General features: G+C 40.1%; 2 protein-coding genes across 2 annotated transcripts; one reads left to right on the top strand and one right to left on the bottom strand.

Annotated features, from left to right (window-relative positions):
* Nucleotides 1-1,084: 1,084 nt before the first annotated feature.
* Nucleotides 1,085-7,364, bottom strand: LOC109200748 (uncharacterized). Its single transcript, XM_025904596.1, has 6 exons — nt 6,916-7,364; nt 6,677-6,816; nt 6,337-6,541; nt 6,158-6,259; nt 5,882-6,072; nt 1,085-1,162 (listed from the first exon to the last, which is right to left on the bottom strand). The coding sequence occupies exons 1-6, from the start codon at nt 7,130-7,132 to the stop codon at nt 1,085-1,087; spliced, it is 933 nt and encodes a 310-aa protein (XP_025760381.1). The 5' UTR covers nt 7,133-7,364.
* Nucleotides 7,365-14,569: 7,205 nt separating this feature from the next.
* On the top strand, nt 14,570-18,541 carry LOC109200746 (uncharacterized). The gene is made up of 5 exons (XM_019356347.1): nt 14,570-14,638; nt 17,273-17,314; nt 17,569-17,624; nt 17,720-18,102; nt 18,200-18,541. The coding sequence occupies exons 2-5, from the start codon at nt 17,289-17,291 to the stop codon at nt 18,338-18,340; spliced, it is 606 nt and encodes a 201-aa protein (XP_019211892.1). The 5' UTR covers nt 14,570-14,638; nt 17,273-17,288; the 3' UTR covers nt 18,341-18,541.
* The last annotated feature ends 4,271 nt before the right edge of the window (nt 18,542-22,812 follow it).

Below are 22,812 nucleotides of genomic sequence, written 5' to 3'. Positions count from 1 at the left end.
GTAAATCGGTTTGGCTGAGATTAAAGTTATTAGATTAGATTAAATTAAATTTAACTTTATTAATTCCTCGGGAGGGTTCCTCCGGGGTTTTCACACAGCTGAATAAACGTCAAACAGGAAACTGATTAAACAGAAGTGTGAGACGGTCGAGAGTTTACGTCAGCGTCCGGTTATATTTTAGATAGCAAGGAGCAGACAGCAGAGTTTCACTCCACGGCGGGAGCTCATGACGTACTACCCGGCTTTCTTTAGACCGCGAAGGCCGGGTCCTCAGGTGGAAGCAGCCTCTGAATTTGGACACCCCCGCTGTTTCCAGGCTGGCCAATAATAACGGTGACATTTAATGTATTTTATCCGATAAATAAACACTGAAAATGTATTTACTCCCCCCCCCCAACAGCCCTTTTGAATATCTCCCTAATTCTGAGGTCTCAAGGTTGGCAAGTATGGCCACAACACCTCACTCTTGGAGCACTTTTTTGCCACATGTATCGCAAACCACGTCTCAGCTGTTTGTGGAGGTAAAATACGTCTGCACATGACTCCAATTACGCTCAGCCATTGTTGTGAGTGCGCGCGCCAGCGGCTGCGAGACATTTACACAGCCGTATTTCGCACATAACTATGAAAGGCGGAAGAGGAAGTAGTTCCTTTGAATGTAGATAATCCGAATGTTATAGTTTCTTTCCACTGTGTTCCTGTTAATGATAAACTACAAATTTACCCTAAATTACTAAAATATCGATATTTTAATGTGAGAATCGATTCTAGAACATAAATGACTGGTATCGGAGGAATCGATATTTCAGGATCGATCCGCACATCACTAGTTTCAAATGGACTCCTGTGGATTGGAGGTGATTGACTACATGGCCGTTCACCCCGCAGTTGACCAGCCTTGATCGTATACTGGTTACTACTCTGCGTTGTGGCCGCAGCAACCCCGGTTCGAATCCGGGTCACGGCATTGAAGTAAAACGTTTAAAGCAAATACAGCAGATAAAGTGGAACAAGAATGAGGGTGAAATGGCTGTTCTCCTGTCTGAAATCCGCACGAGAGATGAGACTTGGGGTGTGTCCGAATTCAAGGGAAGGATGCTTCGATGCCATATTTGGAGGCAATGATGTCACAGTGACGCAACGAATTGGTGAAAGTCACCCCCTTGCAGGCCCGAAGACATGGGTTAACTTTAAAAAATACAAAGTACGTATGTGTGTTATCAAGAAGATAATTCTTAAGAACACACGTTAATAAATGTACAATTACTAAGAGTTTTTGTGTTGTTTTTATTTGTCTACTGTCATTTTTGATTTCCTCTGCCTTTAGGATTGCAAGTATGCAGGGTCAGGAGAGGGGGTCAGTGCTACTTGGGCCTGGTTTGCCCTCATGGATGAGGTAATAGGACAGATACCTTCCATTAGGCCTCCTGTCCTAATTTCCTCTCTCCCTGAGGACACTCCAGGGCCAAGCACAGCAGTGGGTGACCAAAACGAAAGCGATGAGGAAGTGAGTCAGCTACCCACAACAGGGAAAAAGAGGAAAAGAGACAGGAATGATGAGCTGCTAGACCTCATCAGACCTCATATGAGGTAGCAAAGAGAGGCTGAGGAGAGGAAAGCGCAGGACAGCAGGGAGAGGATGGACAGACTGTTTTCACTTCTTGAAAGATCAGTTCCAAAATGAGTTATGCATTAAGACATTTATTTAATTGAATATATTTGTTATATGTGTTGTGTGTTAGTTTAAAGGTTTTATGTTATTAATAAATCGATTAAGGGCTCTGTTGGCTCTTAGGTGACGGTTTCCTCGTGGCTGCGTGCAGCGGGGCTAGGGGAGGGTCTGTGCTGACGGACGTGGGTTACTGACCTGGTAGCCTGGCTGCCCCGGGGTGGGTCCGGGACGGGCGTGGGATTGTGGGGTGCTCCGTCTCCGGGCTGGGGCCCTGGCTGGGCCTCGGGGGCTTGGGTCCTGGTTGGTGTGTTGCCGGGGTTGTGGGCGGGTGGGTGTATGGGGCCCAGCCTTGGCGCAGGGTGCCGCCGGTGCATTGAGCCACCTGGGGGCTCTTCGACTGGTGGGGGAGGTTGTTACATCTTGCAGGAGCTCTCCTCTCTTCAGGAACTCACTCTGCAGGAGGGGGAGATACAGGAGAGGTGGAGGAAGATCTCAGCCTGGGCGTCTATTGTCTCGTGTAGTCTGGAAGATGAGTGGATGACGGGGTGGGTCCAGTTTTCTCTGTGGTGGGGTCGGGTGGGCTGTCCCGGGCTCTGTGGGGCCAGGCGGCGCTGCTGTACTGGGCCCTGGTCTGGATGGGCCTGGGCCCCCTTTCCCTGGCGGGTTGCAGAGTATGGGGGTGCCTACTGGGGTCAGCGGGGGAGCTGGCCCCAGGGAGGGGTCACTTGCCCCTCCCTTCCTTCCCTCCCCATCTCTAGCTGCCTCCCTCTTCCCGCTCCACCACAATCACCCACACATGCAGGGCCTTGGGGTAAAGGTGTGTCACCAGGGTGCAGGGGAGGCATCCCCCCCCCGTCCCTCTGTCCCCTTCTGGCTGCCTGTGCCTCAATTTTATCTCACAACTTAGACATTCACATTACTCACACTCTCATAACACATACATAGAGGATCTTGGGGTGGGCACGCTACACGGACTCCAAATTACCATCAGGGTGTACACCTAACCCCTTGCGTCGTTGCCCACCTCTCAATTTTAAATACACGTAGACATTGAGGGCTATCAGGAGGGGCTATGCGCTTACCTGCTGCTCTCTGGCAGGTAGCTCCATGCCCTCCTGGGTTTTAAATGCACCCTAGAACACACATGCATCAACACTACATATGAGCGGGTGGAGGGAGGTTTGGAGTCTTCCCACACCCCCGTTCTCTGCGGTCCGCTGGAGCGGGGGGCTAGGAGGAGGAGTTGGCCGTCCGACTGGGGTCTGGAATGTGGGGCCTCCCTGCTGCTGCAGAGTCAGGGCGGTCTGCATCTCCCCACCGCAGGGAAAAGGGTAACACCACCTGGGTCTGGGTGCAGTTTCCCCCTCCAGGGGCAAGGGTACCTAGACCCGGGGCTTAGAGTACGCTTGGGGAGTGTGATTGTGTGTACAGTGTCTCTTTATGTCTGTCTCCACGTTGGGTGAGTGTTGAGTAATTGCATATGAGAGCATGAGGGTGGGGATGTTTGTATCTGTGTGTGCCTGTATGTCTGTGTCCATATCTCAGGTCGGGTATCAGACGCCACCTCTCTGGGGACATCTCAGGCCCTCCAAGGTATGGAGGCCTATCTCCCCCCACCACTTCCCCTGCCAGTGGCAGACGCCCTCAGACATCGGTGCGTTGGTGGGTCTTTGTGTCCAGGGATGGGCGTCCAGGTACACACCGGCTCACTCCTTGGTGGCTGCTTATCGGGGCCTGGAACCTGGGGCTCGCTCGGGCCACTTCGGGTTGGGGTGCCCTCGGCCTCTCGGCCTGGGGCTCCGTCACTCTGGTGCAGCTGGCTGCCGGCGGAGCTGAGTGACCCCTCATCTGGGACTCTCCTCAGCTCTTTCTGGGACAGTGGCGCGGCTGCCCCTCTGTTGGTCTTCCTTGGTCTCTTGTGTTCTGAGGGCCTCTGGATGTCTGGAGTTTTGATCTCCTCCATACCTGCTTCATACCCTGGTGGACGGGGCTGTGGCTCCCCACACCCTCTAACAGATCATTACATGTAGGAACCTTTTAAAAACAAGCGCGTTCATGCTCACAGGTGTACACTTTCTTGGCTGCTACCTCAAAGCACATGGTGCGCTGTCGATCTTGTGTACTGCACAATAACATTTAATATTTAGTATCTACTGTTATCTACTACTAGCTAGTTTATTGTAATGGTGTTGTATTTATTATGTTGCTCTTTTTTGTTTGTTTTCTCTTCTGTTTTGTTTTTTCTCCATACAGGTGATCCAGGTGTTTTGTTTGTTTTTATTTCTTTCTTCCCCACTTTCTCACCATCTCTTCTCCCCTCTATTTTCCTTTCTCTCCCTCTCTTTCTTTCATTCTTTCTCCCTTTCTCCATGTCTGTCCCGTCTGTAACAACCGAAAATAAAATAAAATAAATACATAATTATATAACAATAAATAATAAATAATAAATGACCGTAGAAATTCCCAAAAAGAAACAAGACATAACTTGGAAATCGAAAGTTACACATAAAAACAAAATTAAAACTTGAAAAATAGGAAATATACAAATTAAATTAAAACAAACAATAACGTTAAACTAATAAGACAATAAAAGGATAATACAATAAAAATAAAGAAAAAGAAAATGAATAGATAATAAATGACCGTAAAAATTCCCAAAAAAGAAACAAGACATAATTTGGAAATCAAAAGTTACACATAAAAACAAAATTAAAATTTGAAAAACAGGAAATATACAAATTAAATTAAAACAAACAATAACGTTAAACTAATGAGACAATAAAAGGATAATACAATAAAAAAGAAAAAGAAAACGTAATAATAACAATAAATAATAAAAGATTGAAAATGAATAGATAATAAATGACCGTAAAAATTCCAAAAAAAGAAACAAGACATAACTTGGAAATCAAAAGTTACACATAAAAACAAAATTAAAATTTGAAAAACAGGAAATATACAAATTAAATTAAAACAAACAATAACGTTAAACTAATGAGACAATAAAAGGATAATACAATAAAAAAAGAAAAAGAAAACATAATAATAACAATAAATAATAAAAGATTGAAAATGAATAGATAATAAATGACCGTAAAAATTCCAAAAAAGAAACAAGACATAACTTGGAAATCAAAAGTTACACATAAAAACAAAATTAAAATTTGAAAAATAGGAAATATACAAATTAAATTAAAACAAACAATAACGTTAAACTAATAAGACAATAAAAGGATAATACAATAAAAATAAAGAAAAAGAAAATGAATAGATAATAAATGACCGTAAAAATTCCCAAAAAAGAAACAAGACATAATTTGGAAATCAAAAGTTACACATAAAAACAAAATTAAAATTTGAAAAATAGGAAATATACAAATTACATTAAAACAAACAATAACGTTAAACTAATGAGACAATAAAAGGATAATACAATAAAAATAAAGAAAATGAATAGATAATAAATGACCATAAAAATTCCCAAAAACGAAACAAGACATAACTTGGAAATCAAAAGTTACACATAAAAACAAAATTAAAATTTGAAAAATAGGAAATATACAAATTAAATTAAAACAAACAATAACGTTAAACTAATGAGACAATAAAAGGATAATACAATAAAAATAAAGAAAAAGAAAAGAAAATGAATAGATAATAAATGACAATTAATAAATGACCGTAAAAATTCCAAAAAAAGAAACAAGACATAACTTGGAAATCAAAAGTTACACATAAAAACAAAATTAAAACTTGAAAAATAGGAAATATACAAATTAAATTAAAACAAAAATAACGTTAAACTAATGAGACAATAAAAGGATAATACAATAAAAATAAAGAAAAAGAAAACGTAATAATAACAATGAATAATAAAAGATTGAAAATGAATAGATAATAAATGACCGTAAAAATTCCAAAAAAGAAACAAGACATAACTTGGAAATCAAAAGTTACACATAAAAACAAAATTAAAATTTGAAAAATAGGAAATATACAAATTAAATTAAAACAAACAATAACGTTAAACTAATGAGACAATAAAAGGATAACTGGTGATGAGATCAAAGCGGGAGCCTTTGGAGTCGATGTTGCATGCTTTACAGAATTTTCTCACCACTCAAACCTGACAGTAATTAGGGAAAACTGTAAATGGAACAACCCCAGAAATTTATGTCACATATTCTGAAAAATTCAAAGCAATGTTACCTTTTGTTTGGCGAGTTCATCCAACAGATGGTCTTCTGTGACACTGCTAAGCTTTGCTTCATGTGAAGAGCTTGTTCCTACTTTTTGAAACTCTGTGTTAAGCACAATGTCACTTGTTCGAGTTTCACTCCCGATCCATGGTGCCCAGTGCGTGTAACTTGGTGGAACTGAAAATGGATTCTTCACGCCGCCTACAGAAAATGGCATGTTTTTAATTACAATCTAAATTACTTTAAAACACTGAATGACTTTCAATAAGTTTTTGCCATCACTCACTTGGAAAAAACCCACGGCTTATCATTTCCAGGTGAATAGAGTGCCAAAAACCTTCAATGTCATGTTCACCATTGAAGTCTTCCGGGGCTTTGAGGTCACTCACTATAATAAATTGACTCATAAGAACATGCACATAATGTACACAATGAACTATAAACACAAATGTACATTAAACTTACCTGCTAACTTGAACACCCCTTTTCTGTGTAAGTCCATAACTACCACAGGGAGGTGAAACCCACAGTTTATGCAGGAGTACATGTATTCTGCGTCAGTCAAAGCCTCAAAATGGCAATAAGCATGAAAAATGGTATCCCTAGAAGGAAACTTCACTCTTCTTAAGCCCTCCAATGAGTCAATGACCCTTGAAGCGGATACATGGTTCTGTAATATGACAATAGGGTGAAGAAGACTGTGATTACACAGATATTTAAATTTGGGCACCAACATACCATAATGACACAAACACATTTTTAAAGCAATCTTCAGATGAGTATATTTTATTTTTGCGATCCTCACCTGCAGATTTTCTCTCAAAAAAAGGCAGAGTTCAAGAGACAAAACAACGTGGTTGTCAAAGTTGTGAAGCCCATCTGTCCACTCCTGGTATCTGTAGACCATGTGGCACTGAGGACACGATCTATGGTGTGTTGAAACATCTGTTAAAGACAAATCACATTAATGTCAAAACATTAGTATAGGAACAATTATAACTAATTATTTCACACTGATATTTAATCTTATTCATTAAAACTTACTCTCAATCACTCCTATCATGCTGACAATCCTCGCTTTATTGGTAATTACAACAGCCTCATCAAGTTTTGGGTGCTCTGGGCACACCTGGCACAACGTTTCACATGGAAAGAGCTGTTTCTGATGATCCATTTTCTGTGAGATGACATTTTCTGGAAGAAATCCAGGAATTTTTTTTCTCTTTAAAAATATAGCGTATACTCCTTTCGACGGCAGCATTGTCCTCAAAGGAAGAACTCTCCTGAGTCATCTGTGATGGGGTGCCTGATGATATTGATTGATTTGAAGATGTCTCTCTGTGTCTGGAAGGAATGCCATTTAGCTATGTTTTTATGAGATATTCGTGGCTTTGCACAAGCACAATGCCAGGTGTTCCTCAGAGCATTGTAAGTCACAAATATTCTGCCAAGACGGCAGAAGCTGTGTATTTCCGGCTCAAATACAGACAAACAGATCTGTGTTGAGGATCCACAAAAATCCACCCTCACACAAAGTGGAGCATGTGCCATCTGGGCAACTTACTGTCTCTTTATGCATGTAGCAGCTTTGGCCTCTCCAAAAAATTTAAGGTCCACCATTTCCATCACGATGTGCTCTTGAAGAAAAACCTCCTTTACAGTTTCTCGGCAGTAATCTAGTGAGCGAAGGTGCTCACATAAACTGAAGCCTACACTGTTAAAAAAAACATATTAAAAAAACGGTAATATTCCGGCAGCTGGGGCGCCAAAATACGACCGTAAAATAACAGAAAATAACTCCCTCATAAAAATACGGTTATTTCCAGTAATGAAAATACAATTAGTTGCACTAATTTGACATGGGATCTCGCCTTTTTCAAGTGCCTCTAAACATTAACACTAGAATTACTGAGCCTTTTTTCCCTGGTGCAAGTCCCTACTACTAGATTTACTGGCCTGCGCAGATTTGCGTAAATTCCCCCCGACCTTAACACCTCTTGGCACCCCGCTGAGATTTTCACAGGTCGTCAGCTCCATTGTTCTCCTGCTTTTGTTGTGCAAACACACCCTCCCCCAACCCCTAACCATGAGAGATTCAAGTTTTTCCTTCCCTGCAAGGCTACTTTCCTTCCTTACCTGCCTGCATGCCTGTCCATAAACATATATACACAGAGTTGTACATATATTTATATATTTATATAGCCACACCTTATATAATATGCATAAAGTCTAGTTATACACACAGACACATCTATATCATATATACACACACACACACACACACATATATATATATATATATATATATATATATATATATATGTATGTGTATATATATATATGTATATGTATATGTATATGTGTATATATATATATGTATATGTGTATATATATATATATGTGTATATATATATATGTGTATATGTGTATATATATATATGTGTATATGTGTATATATATATATGTGTATATGTGTATATATATATATATGTGTATATGTATATGTGTATATATATATATATGTGTATGTATATGTGTATATATATATATATGTGTATATATGTGTGTGTATATACACATACACACACACATATATATATATATATATATATATATATATATATATATATATATATACATACACACACACACATATATATATACATACACATATATATATATATATATGTGTGTATATATATATATATGTGTGTGTCTGTGTGTGTGTGTGTGTGTGTGTGTGTGTGTGTGTACACACACACACACACACACACACACAGACAGACAGACAGATAGACAGATAGATAGATAGATAGATAGATAGGTGTGTGTGTGTGTATACATACACCAATATTTTTGAATACACGTGTCCATATTTATGTTTCCAGATTGTTTGTATAGTGCACTTTCTATACTGTGCTCTGTCCACTTTTTTGCAATGACAATGCAGATTTTCCACTTGTGGGAGAAATAAATGCAGATTTGCTGTGTGTGTGTGTGTGTTTGTGCAACATTGGCATTTGTTTACTTAGATCCAAGGCAGGCCAAACCTCTGTGTTACAACCTACATACAAAAGACAGACATTCACAATATATGGGTACACAAGTCTGTTTTATTTCAAAGTCTTTCAAACTTTGAAACGAACCTTGGTAGGGAACAGCTGTTCCCTACCAAGCATTTCTTGCAGCTGGCAACAACGGTCGTGCATTCAGTATAGTTGTGACTTCCGCAAAAAATGTGGTCAAAATCTCATGAGTAAGTTGAAGCATTTCTATCAGGCATTTCTGAAAGTTGTAACACAGAGGTTTGGCCTGCCTTGGATCTGAGCAACTCTGAGTGAGCAAATGCAAATGTGCCAGGCCTCAAGGACAATGGGTGGTTTGCACAACAAAAGCTGTAGGAGAAACAAGCTGACGACCTGTGAAAATCTCAGCAGGGGTGCTTAACACCTCGGGACTTGCACCAGAAAATAAAAAAGCCAGTAATTCTAGGGGGTATTGGGTTTAGGGAAGTTACGCAAATTTGCGCAGGATAGTAAATCTAGTGTTAAATTAGGAACATGGTAATGTGATTAAACAATGAAATCATCTATAAATAGGAAAAAAAAAAACATCTTAAAAAAACGGTAATATTCCGGCAGCTGGGGCGCCAAAATATGACCAGAAAATAACAGAAAATAACTGTCCCATAAAAATACGGTTATTTTCGGTAATGAAAATAGAGTTTGTTGCGCTAATTTTACATGGGATTCTGCCTTGTCCAAGTGCTGTTAGACATTAAACTAGGAACATTTTAATGTGATCACACAATGAAATTACCTACAAACAAGGTCAATGAATGTGGCAATATGAATAATAATGCTTAAATCCACAGAAATATACAGTTAACAGTTGGGTTAAATAACATTATTTGATGTAAAAAAAAAAAAGTTGTATATTCAATCATATTTGATGTAATACTACATTATACAGCACAAAATAATTTGATTTATCTGTCAAAACATGTCAAAAAACCAGATATTGGCTCCAAAACTACAATTCACTGTCAATACTACATAATATCACATGTAAATTTAGATTTTAAGTGTAATTTAACATAAATTTCCTGAATATTTACTGGACTTTCAGTTTGAATTAAGTGTGCTCCCTGTAAGATTGTGGGTTTTATCTGTCACACCCAAAGAACCCTTATTAAACAAAACCCCTGATCATAATTACATCAAGATTATGTTAGGATGCCTGGGTCGTTGACCCAGGGTTTTGAATTTATTATACTATTTATCATTTCTAATCTTGGGTTTCTTTGTTAGAGTTCTCTTTTATGGTTTATGTCTCTGTGCATCCTTAGTTGCTGTCTCCCCTGTCTGCGATATCTCCGTGTCCAGTCAGTGTCTGTGTCTGTCCTGGTGCCACGTCTCTGTTCCCTCTGTTGCAGTGCCTGCGTGTGAGTCTGTGTCTTTAGTTCAGTCTGTGTTATGTTTCCTGTTTTATTTTGAAGGTCCATGTCTGATGTTAATGTATCTTGTTTCGCTTCCCCTTGTCTCGTTAGGCCTGATTTGCCCCAGCTGTGTTTCCCTCCTGTTACCCATTCCCTGATTGCTCCCTCTGTGTATTTAAGCCCTGTGTTTCTCTGTGTCCGTGTCATGATTTACCGTTTTATATGCTGTGTGTTCTGTCTGCTTGCCTGAGTTTATTTGGAGTCTTTGTTTTGTTAGTTTTTTTGAGTTCAGCATTAAAACAAACAGTAATTGTCACTGAACTCAATTTGATTTACAGGCATTTTTAACATGTGTGAACATAATGCTAACTTTGAACAATATTACATGGACATTTATTTGATAGCAATAAAGTAAATAACAATAACAATTAAACAAGAATATTTCAAATACACAGTATGTAAAGATGAAAAAACAATATTTACAGTTGTTCACACAGGATTAACCTGAATGACCTGTTCCTGGACCGTTTCTTTAACAACTGTAATAGATTACAGGAAGTCTCTGGCAGTGTTGCTGAATCTGACATGGATGGAGTGCTGCAATTGAGACCTGTGATTTGTCTTTTCTGGTCGCCGAGTGGAGAATCACACACGGTGGTCTGCCAAGAGAGCTTTAGGATGCTTCCTCCTACTGTCCACTGCATCATCCATCCACAGGTTTTGCAGGGCTGGCTCAGTAGACGGCTGCCACACCACTAAGATGTTTTCAGAAATATGCAAGCAGGAGATGGTGGATGCTATATTACTACTGTCAGTGCGCCCCAGGGTGGCTGTGGCTACAATGTAGCTTGCCATCACCGGTGTGTGAATGGGTGGATGACTGGATGTGTAAAGCGCTTTGAGGTCCTTAGGGACTAGTAAAGCGCTATACAAATACAGGCCATTTACCATTTTTATTTAGTACAGTACTTGTAACTCTGTGGCAGACAACAGTTTGATAAAGTGCCATGTAAAAAAACAAACAAACAAAAGATTAGATTCTATAAGTTTCAAAGATATTTAGTTTATATATTTTATATAATACAGTACATGTGTAAGAATGACTGGTGTTGTGCCAAAAAATGATCATCTGCCAAAAACTGATTTCTGGTTTTTGCCCTGAACTGATTGCTTGTATTTAAACTGCTATAAATAACTTGTTGGTCTATAATTTGTGAAACATATGTTAAATGTATCCCTCATTAACGATATCAAGTCACCTTGAGCCACCAGCAACATTCCTGTAACAAGGTAGAAGCTGCAATCAGTTTTTGGCAGTGACTTTTATATATCCTTTATTTATCAAGTTAAAAAAAAATCTTATTGACATTAGAAAATTATTTTTAAGAGTAAATCTGGCTAAGAGGACAGTAGACAATGCAACAAATATATCAATTGTACCTACATTATGACCAGAGTTACAAAGATACTTGAAAAACAGGTAATTATTATATATATATAGAAAAACCCTTTGCAAAGCATGTTCACCGAAGTTTTGGCTCTTGGCGAAGGCGGTCACACTTTTCTCCTCTCCTCCTCTCCTCCTCTCCCTTATCTTCCCTGCTTAGCCTCTTATGTCCTTGTCTAGTCTCGTGTTTTTATGTATTACTTTTCCCTGAAACACTCTCTCACAGTCTGTTCTCTAAAACCTAAAAGAGGAATTATGGATTTGATCAACTGGTCCCTGAATGCAATTGACACCCTTTTCTCAACGAGAAGTCTGGGCTCGGGTGAGCCTGAGTGTCCTGGAGGTACTTTCCCTGCCGGATACACGATGGACGGGTGGCAGAACTGGAGGGTCGTGTGCCTGGCGGGACTGTCGATGGAAGACGCTGAAGATATCTACCTATTCGGAACCATGATAACAGGGTTCTTGCTGATCGGAGCTGGCTTGGCCCTGGCTTATCAAAGAATTAAGAAAGCGGAATCGGCTGGTCAAACCCCACAAGGCTGCCCGCTGGGATTATAACGATGGGACGAGGCGTGAGTTCTCAAAATGGGCTCATTGAGTGCAGCACGGATAAGATCTTGGAGAAGCTTGCGACTGCCGTGAACACTCAGAATAAGACCTCTGAGCGCAAATTGGATTACATCTTGGAGAAGCTCACTCAGAATAACACCTCTGAGTGCAAATTGGATCACATCTTGGAGAAGCTCACTGCGGTCGTGAGTTCTCAGAATCTGCTCTTTGAGCATAAGAATGACAACATCACGGAGTGTAAATTTGATAACATCATGGAGAAGCTCACGGCTCTCCAACGGGAGATTGAGAGACCAGTGTCGGACTGTTAGAACAGCTTTGAAATTCTCATGAGTTGTTTGCACTAAAGTAAAAATCACCATCACTTCATGCGGCTATCCCTTCGGCGCCAGCTGTGGTCTCAAGGCTGGAGCTGAACAAAAACACCCTGATAACAGACTGTGCTTAGACTGTTTCTTGCCATTCTATGCAAGGCCACCTGGGTTGGCTGGAAGACTATTTACTTAGCCTGGCAGGGCGAAGGACACTGTCTCAGCTGAACTCTGGACACACACACACACATACACATACACTGATACGCACTCATCCCTCCTCCCTTTCCAAACGCCTTCAATGCTTGTCCCATCCCGGAGAACACGGCGGGTCTGGGCCCAGCGCTGGAAAAATAGCTGCAGGGCAGGATGGCTGCTGTGTTTGCTTCGGATTACTCCTCACCCCCTACCCAACCCTGTTGCTTGTCACGTGTTTCATAATGTTGTGATGTGGACATTTATGTGCTCTCTGTGCAGAGGAGTTTTTTTGTTTTCTGTTCTCATGCTGTCCTCCCATAGGAGCCCAGCATGAGTAGAGGTCTTTTTTCCCCTCCTTGACTTTCCCATTGTATTGTACATTTCAGTGTTTTTTCCGTAATACTACCGGTCTCCAACCTGTCTCCCCATGTGATGTCTGTGTTGTGTATGTAAGGTCGGGGGGGGGGTTCCATTTCACTGCAGGGCAACTTGCATGTGACAAATAAAGTTTTCTTGAATCTTGAAGTCTATTTACCAACATACATAAAGATATTACACATATTACACACGGAAACATTGGAAATCAGTTTTGGCAGACGAACACTTTTTTGGCACAATACCGGCAATATTTCAGTTATCCGTGTAATTAGCTAAGTAATTCCTAAATGCGTGTAGATTAAAGGAAATTATTTTACCTGGATATGATTGTCTCTAATGAGCCTAAGGTACAAAACATGCGGGCGACGACGATAAGGCTTTTCTAGCTCCTCGAGAATTAGAAATGTACAAGAAACAGAGCGACATTTCTGGGTCCATTTTAAAGTTTTCGCGCTGTGGCGCTAGCGACCGGAAAAACACGCAAGTAAGGGCGGACTTGAAGGCTAGAAGGCTTTCCACAGCCCATCTGTTATGTTGTATACTCATTGTTTGTTCAATAAAGTTTCTATGGAGAAATAAAAGGGGGCTGTCCACAGCTGCTCACTTCCTAACTACCCGTCTGTCTAAGGACACTACCTACGTCACGTAGGTAGTGTCCTTATGAGCATCCTTCCCCTGAATTCGGACACAGCATATGTTTGTGATCAGCAATGAAGGAGTACAGGCGCTACCTTAAAGCCTAGTGTAAAAGCGCAAGTAAATTTATGCGGCATATAAGATACGGCTGGCTTCACTTCGCTTACAAATGACGGCTCAGATAACACGACCGATCATTGTGCTATTGCTTTGCGTGGACGGGTGATATTTACAAAGACTATGGAAAATACAAAAACCTGTGATAATAGAAAAACGAAAGATACATAACTATTAAATTAATTTCGATTCATATATGTATATATAATCACACATACACTGCTCAGTGCGCTCTGGTGCAGCTGCTTATTTCTAAGGTGGTGCGCAGTGGGCTACATCTCGGTACAGGTCACGCTGTGCAGCTAGTTAAAGGGCATATGCGTTACTTTCCCTTCTTCATAGTGAAATAAAGGAATGAAGCACAATTAAGTCCAAGGCTTTACAGAATGTGAAAGAGAAGAGAAAGAAGAAAGCTATGCTTTATGACATGAGTTGTCAATAAGTATATGATGAAGTCTGCCAAGGCTTTGGGTTGGGACTTTCTCCAGTTATAGCAATTAAAAAAACAACGTATATGTAGTCGATAATTTTGAACATCTTGTTCTATATCTGTAAATACACTCATGACGGTAGGCTAACTGGGAGTGGCTCCAGTAAAAAAAAACCAACACAAACGGTGTTTGTATCATTTTCCAGGAGGACAGCCAAGCACACAGTTCTGCTGTTGTGGTAAATATCTACTTTTATTTATTTGATAAACCTGAGTAAACAATCACTTTGATCACATTGCGAAGTTTTTTGCTTTCAGATTTCAATTAGCTATTTGAAACAACAATAATGACGATCTGGTTTGTGTGTCCTCTATAACTTTGCAAATACTTTGTGATGAAGATCAATTGAGACCAAACACACATTTTTAACTATTTAAAGGGTGAAATTTGTAAGGGGGGAGAGGGTAAGAGCTGAGCCCTGATATGTTGGTGGAACAGAGCAGGACTTACCTGAACTAAATTTATCTTTTCTGAACAGTGCACACGAGCGACTTTAGTTTTACTTCTTTATGGTATCAGGTATGTTACAAACCAATTTAAAGGGGCGCTCATAATGTAACTATTAATTAATTAATGTGTGAGAATAATGTCTGAATGTTATTATATATGAACCGCAGTTCAAAAGATTTATTAGCTGAGACGGATTGAAGCGACAAGAGATTTAAACAAAACTGCGAGCAGTGACACTGGGAAGTCAGTGAATACCTGGAAAATGAGACGGCGGTTGTTTCTGAGTGAGGATGAAATCACCTGATGACGTTTGCTGTTGAAAGCAGAGAAAAACTAGAGAAAAGACGGGTGTCAGGGCTGAATATTTCAGCCTGTTTTATGTTTCTCATTGAGTCAGATGTCGTTACTACTGAAATCATTTAATGAATTTACAGTGCAGTTCGGTGTAATTCACCGAGCAGTTTCTGTCTTTCTCCCCTACCCTAACCTTTCCATAAATGACATATATAAATACATATACATATACATTCTCTAGCATTTCATGAACTGTGTCAAATATATCGTTATATTGATCAAGGCAGCAATAGCTATGTGTCATGGTCCGGGTGAGTGTTAGTGTTTTTCCACAGTCAACACTTAAGCCTTAAGCTTACGCTGACGACAACTCTCCGCCAGAACTTCTGCTAATCATCTTTAGATTCACGGAATATCCAGCCTTCATTACCGAGCTCTCTGCCCGCTCGCAGATATTCGTTACAGCCGAACCATCTCCGCTCCTCCGCATTCACGCACTCCACCTGTATGCCTCCCCTTGTTGCCTGCTCACACAGTAAGCCTCTCGGATTGGAAATACAGCTACTCACCTGGACCTCCTCGGAAAATACCCCCTCCTTCCGCGTGCCTCTTCCTGCAAAGCAATATCTCTGATCACCCCTCCCAGCAACTTTTCCTTGTTTGTTAAATGGTAGTGAGCAAGGGTTTTGTTTGTTTATGCACTTATTTCAGATTCGTGTTGGCTGCTCATGTCAAAATTACAGTGTAAGAAACACATGTTGTTGTTTTTATTTACTTTTATAAACACACACCGTTTGTTTTTGTTATTTAAATCGTAAAATGCGAGATTGAACCAAAAAGGCAGAAGCTACGCTTTGACTTTTTTTGCTCTTTGTTTCACAATATGCACAACAGAAATTATGGTTACAAGTTGCAAACACAAAAATATAAAAGAGACCATTTATGAAATTTAGATTGTACTAAAATGTTTTAAAATGTATTTTATATATACTTATAATCTATACATATATATTTTTAAAATAATGTGCGCAAAAGATTAAAAATATAAACTTCTTCAAAGGATGAATTGGCCTCAAATATGAAAGTAAACCCATGTAAAACTTGTAAAACATGAACTTCAGGCTTTAGTGTTACATCTAAATTGTCAGGATTCCTGGGTGTTGACCCTGTGTTTTGTTTAGTTTCCATGTATGTTTCCTGTTTTATTGTGTTAGCTTTGTGTCTGTGTGCAATATGTTCAATTCTACTTTCCATGTCTCATTATTTTGGTCCTGTAACTATATTCACACCTGTGCCTCACTCTGTTCCGGGCGGCTCGGACACTGCCATCTCCTACACCCATTCCAGTTCCAGGCAAACATGTGCTCCACTAGGCCCTTAGTGCCCATATGAGCTTGGTTGTAAGACCTTTGGTCAAGCGTAATTGGGTGCACGTATAGTGTAAACAAAAAATTCCTTTGAGCCTACCCACGTTCACCAAGCAATAATCCACTGTGATTTTCTCTTTCAAACTGAGCATATAGTGATGAGTTAAGTAAAATCCGGGAATCATGAGTGGCACCTTTCCAATGTGCAACAAAGCACGTTGAAAACTGTAAGTGGGGAGTGCATACATCTTGGAAATTAATGGAAAACCAGTTCTTGTGATTCCTGTATACCTCACATCTTGTTGATAAATAATAATAATAATAATAATATTATTATTATTATTATTATTATTATTATTATTATTATTATGTAAGATGGTTTTAAAATATTTTACTTTGATGTTCTGTTGACCATTTGCAGTTCCCAACTTTAAACTCTGTTGCCTTGATTGTTGATTGCTGTTTTTTGTGAGTTTGTGTTTCGATTGGAGATGTGAAACCAATGTATCACAGCCACATTAATGCAAACAGCAGGAAAGTAATTAACTGCATTTGATCAGTGTGTGTGTGTATGTGTGTGTATGAGAGAGAGGCAGAAAAGCTTTAAAAATGGTATATTATTCCACGGTGGTCTTAGTAAACCAATACAGTTTTGAAATATTTATCCACCACTACTTTTATGATCTAAATTAATTTTTTAGGTGACAGAAAATCAGAATGGCTACATCTGTGATGTCTTACAGGTAAGAAGCAGTTTTCTGATATTTACAGTGTACACACCTGGATTTGTCAGATTAAACTTCAGCTCTGTTTATGTTTCCAGCTGTAAGGTTTTGTTTTTGTTTTTTTTGTTTTTGTTTGGCAATACTTGGCATTAGGCTCCATACAGTGAGGATGACTGACTGGGGCTACAGGACCACTAGAGAAACAATGACAATGGATTGGAAAAACTGTTCCTTTAAACTTTATTACAATCATAATCTTTTGTGTATTTCAGTTTGAAACATAACCTTCCTGTTGTGTCTGATGTCCCACCTGCCAAAAGAGAAAAAAGTACAGTACAATCATCTCTGTCTCATGTAAAAAGAAAATTGAAATAATTATTTTCCATCCTTAAAGAAACTGCATGTGTTTGCCATATGTTGCAGGTGTGGACAACTCCCCAGCAGGTGTTTCACAGATTGTATCTGCAAATAAAGGTGAGTGTTTCCCCTTAAAGAAGCCGGCTGGTGCCACATTCAGGAACGCAGAGCTTAAGGACACCATTTACAAAGATAATTTTCCTGTGGTGAACGGCTGGGGGAAATTCTACCTTCCAAAGGCTGTAACCATGCAGGTTATTGGTGTGGTCGAGGGCATCTTATGCCCATGTGAGCAGCTCGTTCTGATGACCTGTGAGGACCAAAAGGTCTATGCCTATGATGAAGAGAAGCTGCATCTGGTGGCTTCAACCAAGAAGCAACTACGTGATGAGGGAATGGAGTATCCAGCATCTACGACCTATTACAGGGGAGAGGCCTTTAAAGACATGGTGAGAAGTTACATTTGTTTGCTGGACTTGATCATTTTTATTAATGAAAATCTGTAAGCACTGACAGTGATTTTATGTTATTGTCTGTTTTGTGTAGCCTAGAAAGCATCGAACAGACAAGAACATTAGCCCTTTCGGGGAGAAGTTGGACAAAGAGTACAAGAAGCTGCTAGCAGCAATGAAACCTGCCATCCTGGAAAATCTGAAGCACAGCAGAAAGCAGATGATTCAAAGTTGATCATGTAGCTTGCCTCTCTGCAGCTTCCTCCTCCTGTTATTCCCCCAAAACCCCATCTCCTTAGAGACTCTGCCAGCTCCCAAACAGACAAAAAACAAGCTAAAAACCATCCCCCCCGACTTAAACATAAAAAATCACAAAGAAAGAACAATACAGTAGCCACATCTGCACCAAAGAGTAAAACAGTGAAATGTGGATTATTAAACATTAGGTCTCTCTCTTCCAAGTCTCTGTTAGTACATGACTTAATAATAATTGATCAACAAATTGATTTACCCTGTCTTACAGAAACCTGGTTACAGCATGATGGTTATGTTAGTTTAATAATAATAATAATAATGGATTGCATTTATGTAGTGCTTTTCGAGACCCTCAAAGCGCATTCCACTATTCATTCACACACTGGTGGAGGCAAGCTACAGTTGTAGCCACAGCTGCCCTGGGGCAGACTGACAGAAGCGAGGCTGCCATATCGCCCCTGCAGCTTATCTCCTCCCGTTATACCCCCAAAACCCCATCCCCTTAGAACCCTACTGGTGTTGGCCCCTCTGGGGCCAACTGGCACAGTCTACCGCCTACTGGCGTTGGCCCCTATGGCCAACACCAGTGGGCGGTAGGTGAAGTGTCTTGCCCAAGGACACAACGACAAAGACAGACAGAGCCCCTCTGGGGCCAACTGGCACAGTCTACCGCCTACTGGCGTTGGCCCCTATGGCCAACACCAGTGGGCGGTAGGTGAAGTGTCTTGCCCAAGGACACAACGACAAAGACAGACAGAGCAGGGGATCAAACCGGTAACCTTCCGGTTACAAGATGAGCTGACCTGGACCACGGTCGGTTTAAATGAATCAACACAACAGAGTCATACTAACTAACAAACATAAAGGAGGTCAGGTTTGAGGCAACTTTTGTAGTGGTTTGGCGCTATATAAATAAAATGGAATTGAATTGAATAGATGTGTTTCTGTTAGAGGAGTGAATTTGTGGCATAGCTGTGACAGTGACCTGGATGGCCACTAATTTTCTGCATCTAAATTCTGATAAAACTGAGGTTGTTGTATTTGGACATGAAAATCTTAGAAACATGTTATTTAACCAGATTCTTACTCTGGATGGCATTACCTTGGCCTCCAGTAATGCTGTGAGGAACCTTGGAGTCATTTTTGACCAAGACATGTCCTTCAACGCACATATTAAACAAATATGTAAGAATGCTTTCTTCCATTTGCGCAACATCTCTAAAATTAGAAATATCCTGTCTCAGAGTGATGTTGAAAAACTAGCTCACGCATTTATTACTTCTAGGCTGGACTACTGTAATTCATTATTATCAGGATGTCCTAAAAACTGCCTGAAAAGCCTTCAGTTAATCCAAAATGCTGCAGCAAGAGTCCTGACAGGGACTAGAAAGAGAGAGCAATTTCTCCTGTATTGGCTTCCCTTCATTGGCTCCCTGTTAAATCCAGAATTGAATTCAAAATCCTGCTCCTCACATACAAGGTCTTAAATAATCAGGCCCCATCTTATCTTAATGACCTTGTAGTACCATATCACCCTATTAGAGCACTTCGCTCTCGCACTGCAGGCCTACTTGTTGTTCCTAGGGTATTTAAAAGTAGGAATGGGAGGGAGAGCCTTCAGTTTTCAGGCCCCTCTTCTGTGGAACCAGCTTCCAGTTTGGATTCGGGAGACAGACACTATCTCTACTTTCAAGATTAGGCTTAAAACTCTCCTTTTTGCTAAAGCATATAGTTAGGGCTGGACCAGGTGACCCTGAATCCTCCCTTAGTTATGCTGCAATAGGTGTAGACTGCTGGGGGATTCCCATGACGCATTGAATATTTCTTCTTCAGTCGCCTTTCTTACCTACTATGTGTTAATAGACCTCTCTGCATTGAATCATACTTGTTATTAAACTCTGTCTCTCTTTTACAGCATGTCTTTTATCCTGTTTTCCTTCTCTCACCCCAACCAGTCACAGCAGGTTTCTTTCTGTTAAAAGGGAGTTTTTCTTTCCCTGTCACCAAAGTGCTTGCTCATAGGGGGTCATTTTCTCTTATCTATTATTGTACGATCTGCCCCTGCTGCTGATAGTGCCGGAAGAGATAGTAATAAAATGCAAAGATTGGTGACAGCACTTGGAATCATAAGGCAAAATATTTTAAAGAGCTGTGGGAAATAAACTAGGGTCTGCCTGTGAATCACTCTTTGCCTCTCTTCCTCATCTCAGCTATCACTCTCCAGTTGTTGCCCATCTGAGAACAAAGCACAATATGCTATTGCATTAATCTATTATTTATTTATCCACACTTAACAACTCTTGAACCTAATCCATAATAAATAATAATAGTAAAATGTTATAGAACCAAAACATTGCAATTGTGTTAATTGTTGTTTTTGTACTTGAATACCTCTGCATTGCATTGTATTATCACCTGTGCTCTTTTTAATCCAGCTGGTGAGGGGTCCACTGCCTCATACAGCTCCTTTTGTCACTGTTTCCTCCTCATGCCCTTATAGGGCATATCTGGATAATGTTATATCATGAGTAACAATTAAAAAAAAAATCTATACACATAAAACATGCACCCCCACGCACGCACACACATACAGTGACATTTTACAACTTCTCCAGAATACTGTATATGTTATGGCCACAAGTTTGCATCATGGTGCTGATCCAGAATCCTTCCCTTATTGTTTATTCCTACTGCTATGAGAATAAAGTAATGAGAATTAGAAAAAAAAGTAATAAATATAAAATAATATATTTAAGATGATTCAATTAGTTTCACTATTAACTCTGTGCAAGGCACACAGCTTAATAAATGTTTAAACTGTAGAGATACAATAATTTTGCTGCTGTATCCGCATCAAAGCAATCAGCATTTTGTCATATTTGAAATATAAATCTAATATAATCTTTTGTATTTTCTTTAAAACTACTTTTTAAATTGGGTCTGGAGTTATTTAGGTGACAGGAAGCAGTTTGTGAAATTAAATGGTGGTTGCTCCTTATGTATGGACATTGCTTGTGGTGTACCCCAAGGGTCAGTTTTGGGTCCAAAATTCTTCAACTTATACATTAATGACATCTGTAAAGTGTCCAAAGTATTAAAAATGGTACTCTTTGCTTACAATACAAACATTTTTTGTTCTAGTGATGATCTGCAGAATTTATTGGAGGATATGACTAATGAAATAAGTAAAGTGAAGTTCTGGCTGGATAAAAACAAATTGTCATTAAATTTGAATAAATCTAAACTTATGTTATTTGGAAATAGTAGTTTAAATACAAATGCTAAAATTTAAATAAATGGTGTTGATATTGAAAGACTGAGTGAAAATAAATTTCTGGGGGTAAGAATAGATGAAAAACTTAACTGGAGAGCTCATTTAAGATATATTCATTCCAAAGTATCACGAAGCATTGGAATACTAAAAAAGGCAAAGCAGGTATTAGACAGAACATCACTTCATACTCTCTACTGTTCACTGGTTTCACCATACTTAAGCTATTGTGCAGAGGTCTGGGGCAACAACTATAAAACCACGTTACATTCAACTTTTACTCTTCAAAAAAAAAAAAAAAAGCAGTTCGCATCATCCACAATGCAGCTTATAGGGAACATACAAACCACAGCAATGCAGCAATGCACAGACCCCATACACCCCTGACACACTCTTCACACTGCTGCCTTCTGGCAAGAGGTAGCGGAGCATTCGGGTCCTCACTGCCAGACTGCGAAATTGTTTCTTCCCCCGAAGCTGCCAGACTCCTGAACACTTAGTGACTGGACTGACACACACATACCTTCATACTAGGGGTGCAACGGATCACGGTTTATCCGAAATCCGAACCGATCCCACTCCACGGTTCGGTACGCACGTGATCCGAAGATTCGAAAAAGAAAAAAAAGTATGTGTATGGTGCGCGTCGTCAGTCTGTCAAGCGGTAGCGCTAGCGGTCCAAGTAGCGGAGCAGAGGAGTTTGCGGCATTTAAGCAGCCCTTTGCTGCCCAGTCCGACCGCTAAAGCTAAAAGCTAATGGGGTGTTTAGCTGCAGACGGGAGGCCGTCGTCTGTTGTGCAAAACAAGGTTTAAACTGTGATGAACGTGCTTGAGCCACGCTATGATATCTCGTTGCGCGTCCACTTCAGTGACAAGATCGTTCCAAGCATGTATGAGCAGGAGAAGTTTAAAGTTATGGCTGAACTGTCCCAGGCATCTTCTGTTGCTCCAACTACAAATGGGTGGAGCTCCAGGGCAACGGAAAGCCACGTGACCGTGACCGCCCGTTATATCACAGCGGAGAGGTAGATACAAAGCCCTGCACTGCCCTATAGATTACATTAGATTAGATGAAACTTTATTTATTTCTCGGGTGGGTTCCTCCGGGAAATTCAGTTTCCAGTAGCACAGCACCAGTTTGGTACGGAAGCTGCTCTGCCAGCAGCCGTAAATCACTACAG

The sequence above is a fragment of the Oreochromis niloticus genome, unplaced genomic scaffold, assembly GCF_001858045.2.
Source record: "Oreochromis niloticus isolate F11D_XX unplaced genomic scaffold, O_niloticus_UMD_NMBU tig00002624_pilon, whole genome shotgun sequence".
Classification (NCBI taxonomy): domain Eukaryota; kingdom Metazoa; phylum Chordata; class Actinopteri; order Cichliformes; family Cichlidae; genus Oreochromis; species Oreochromis niloticus.
Note: the sequence above shows the minus strand (reverse complement) of the source record. Positions and strands in the feature narration are given on the sequence as shown.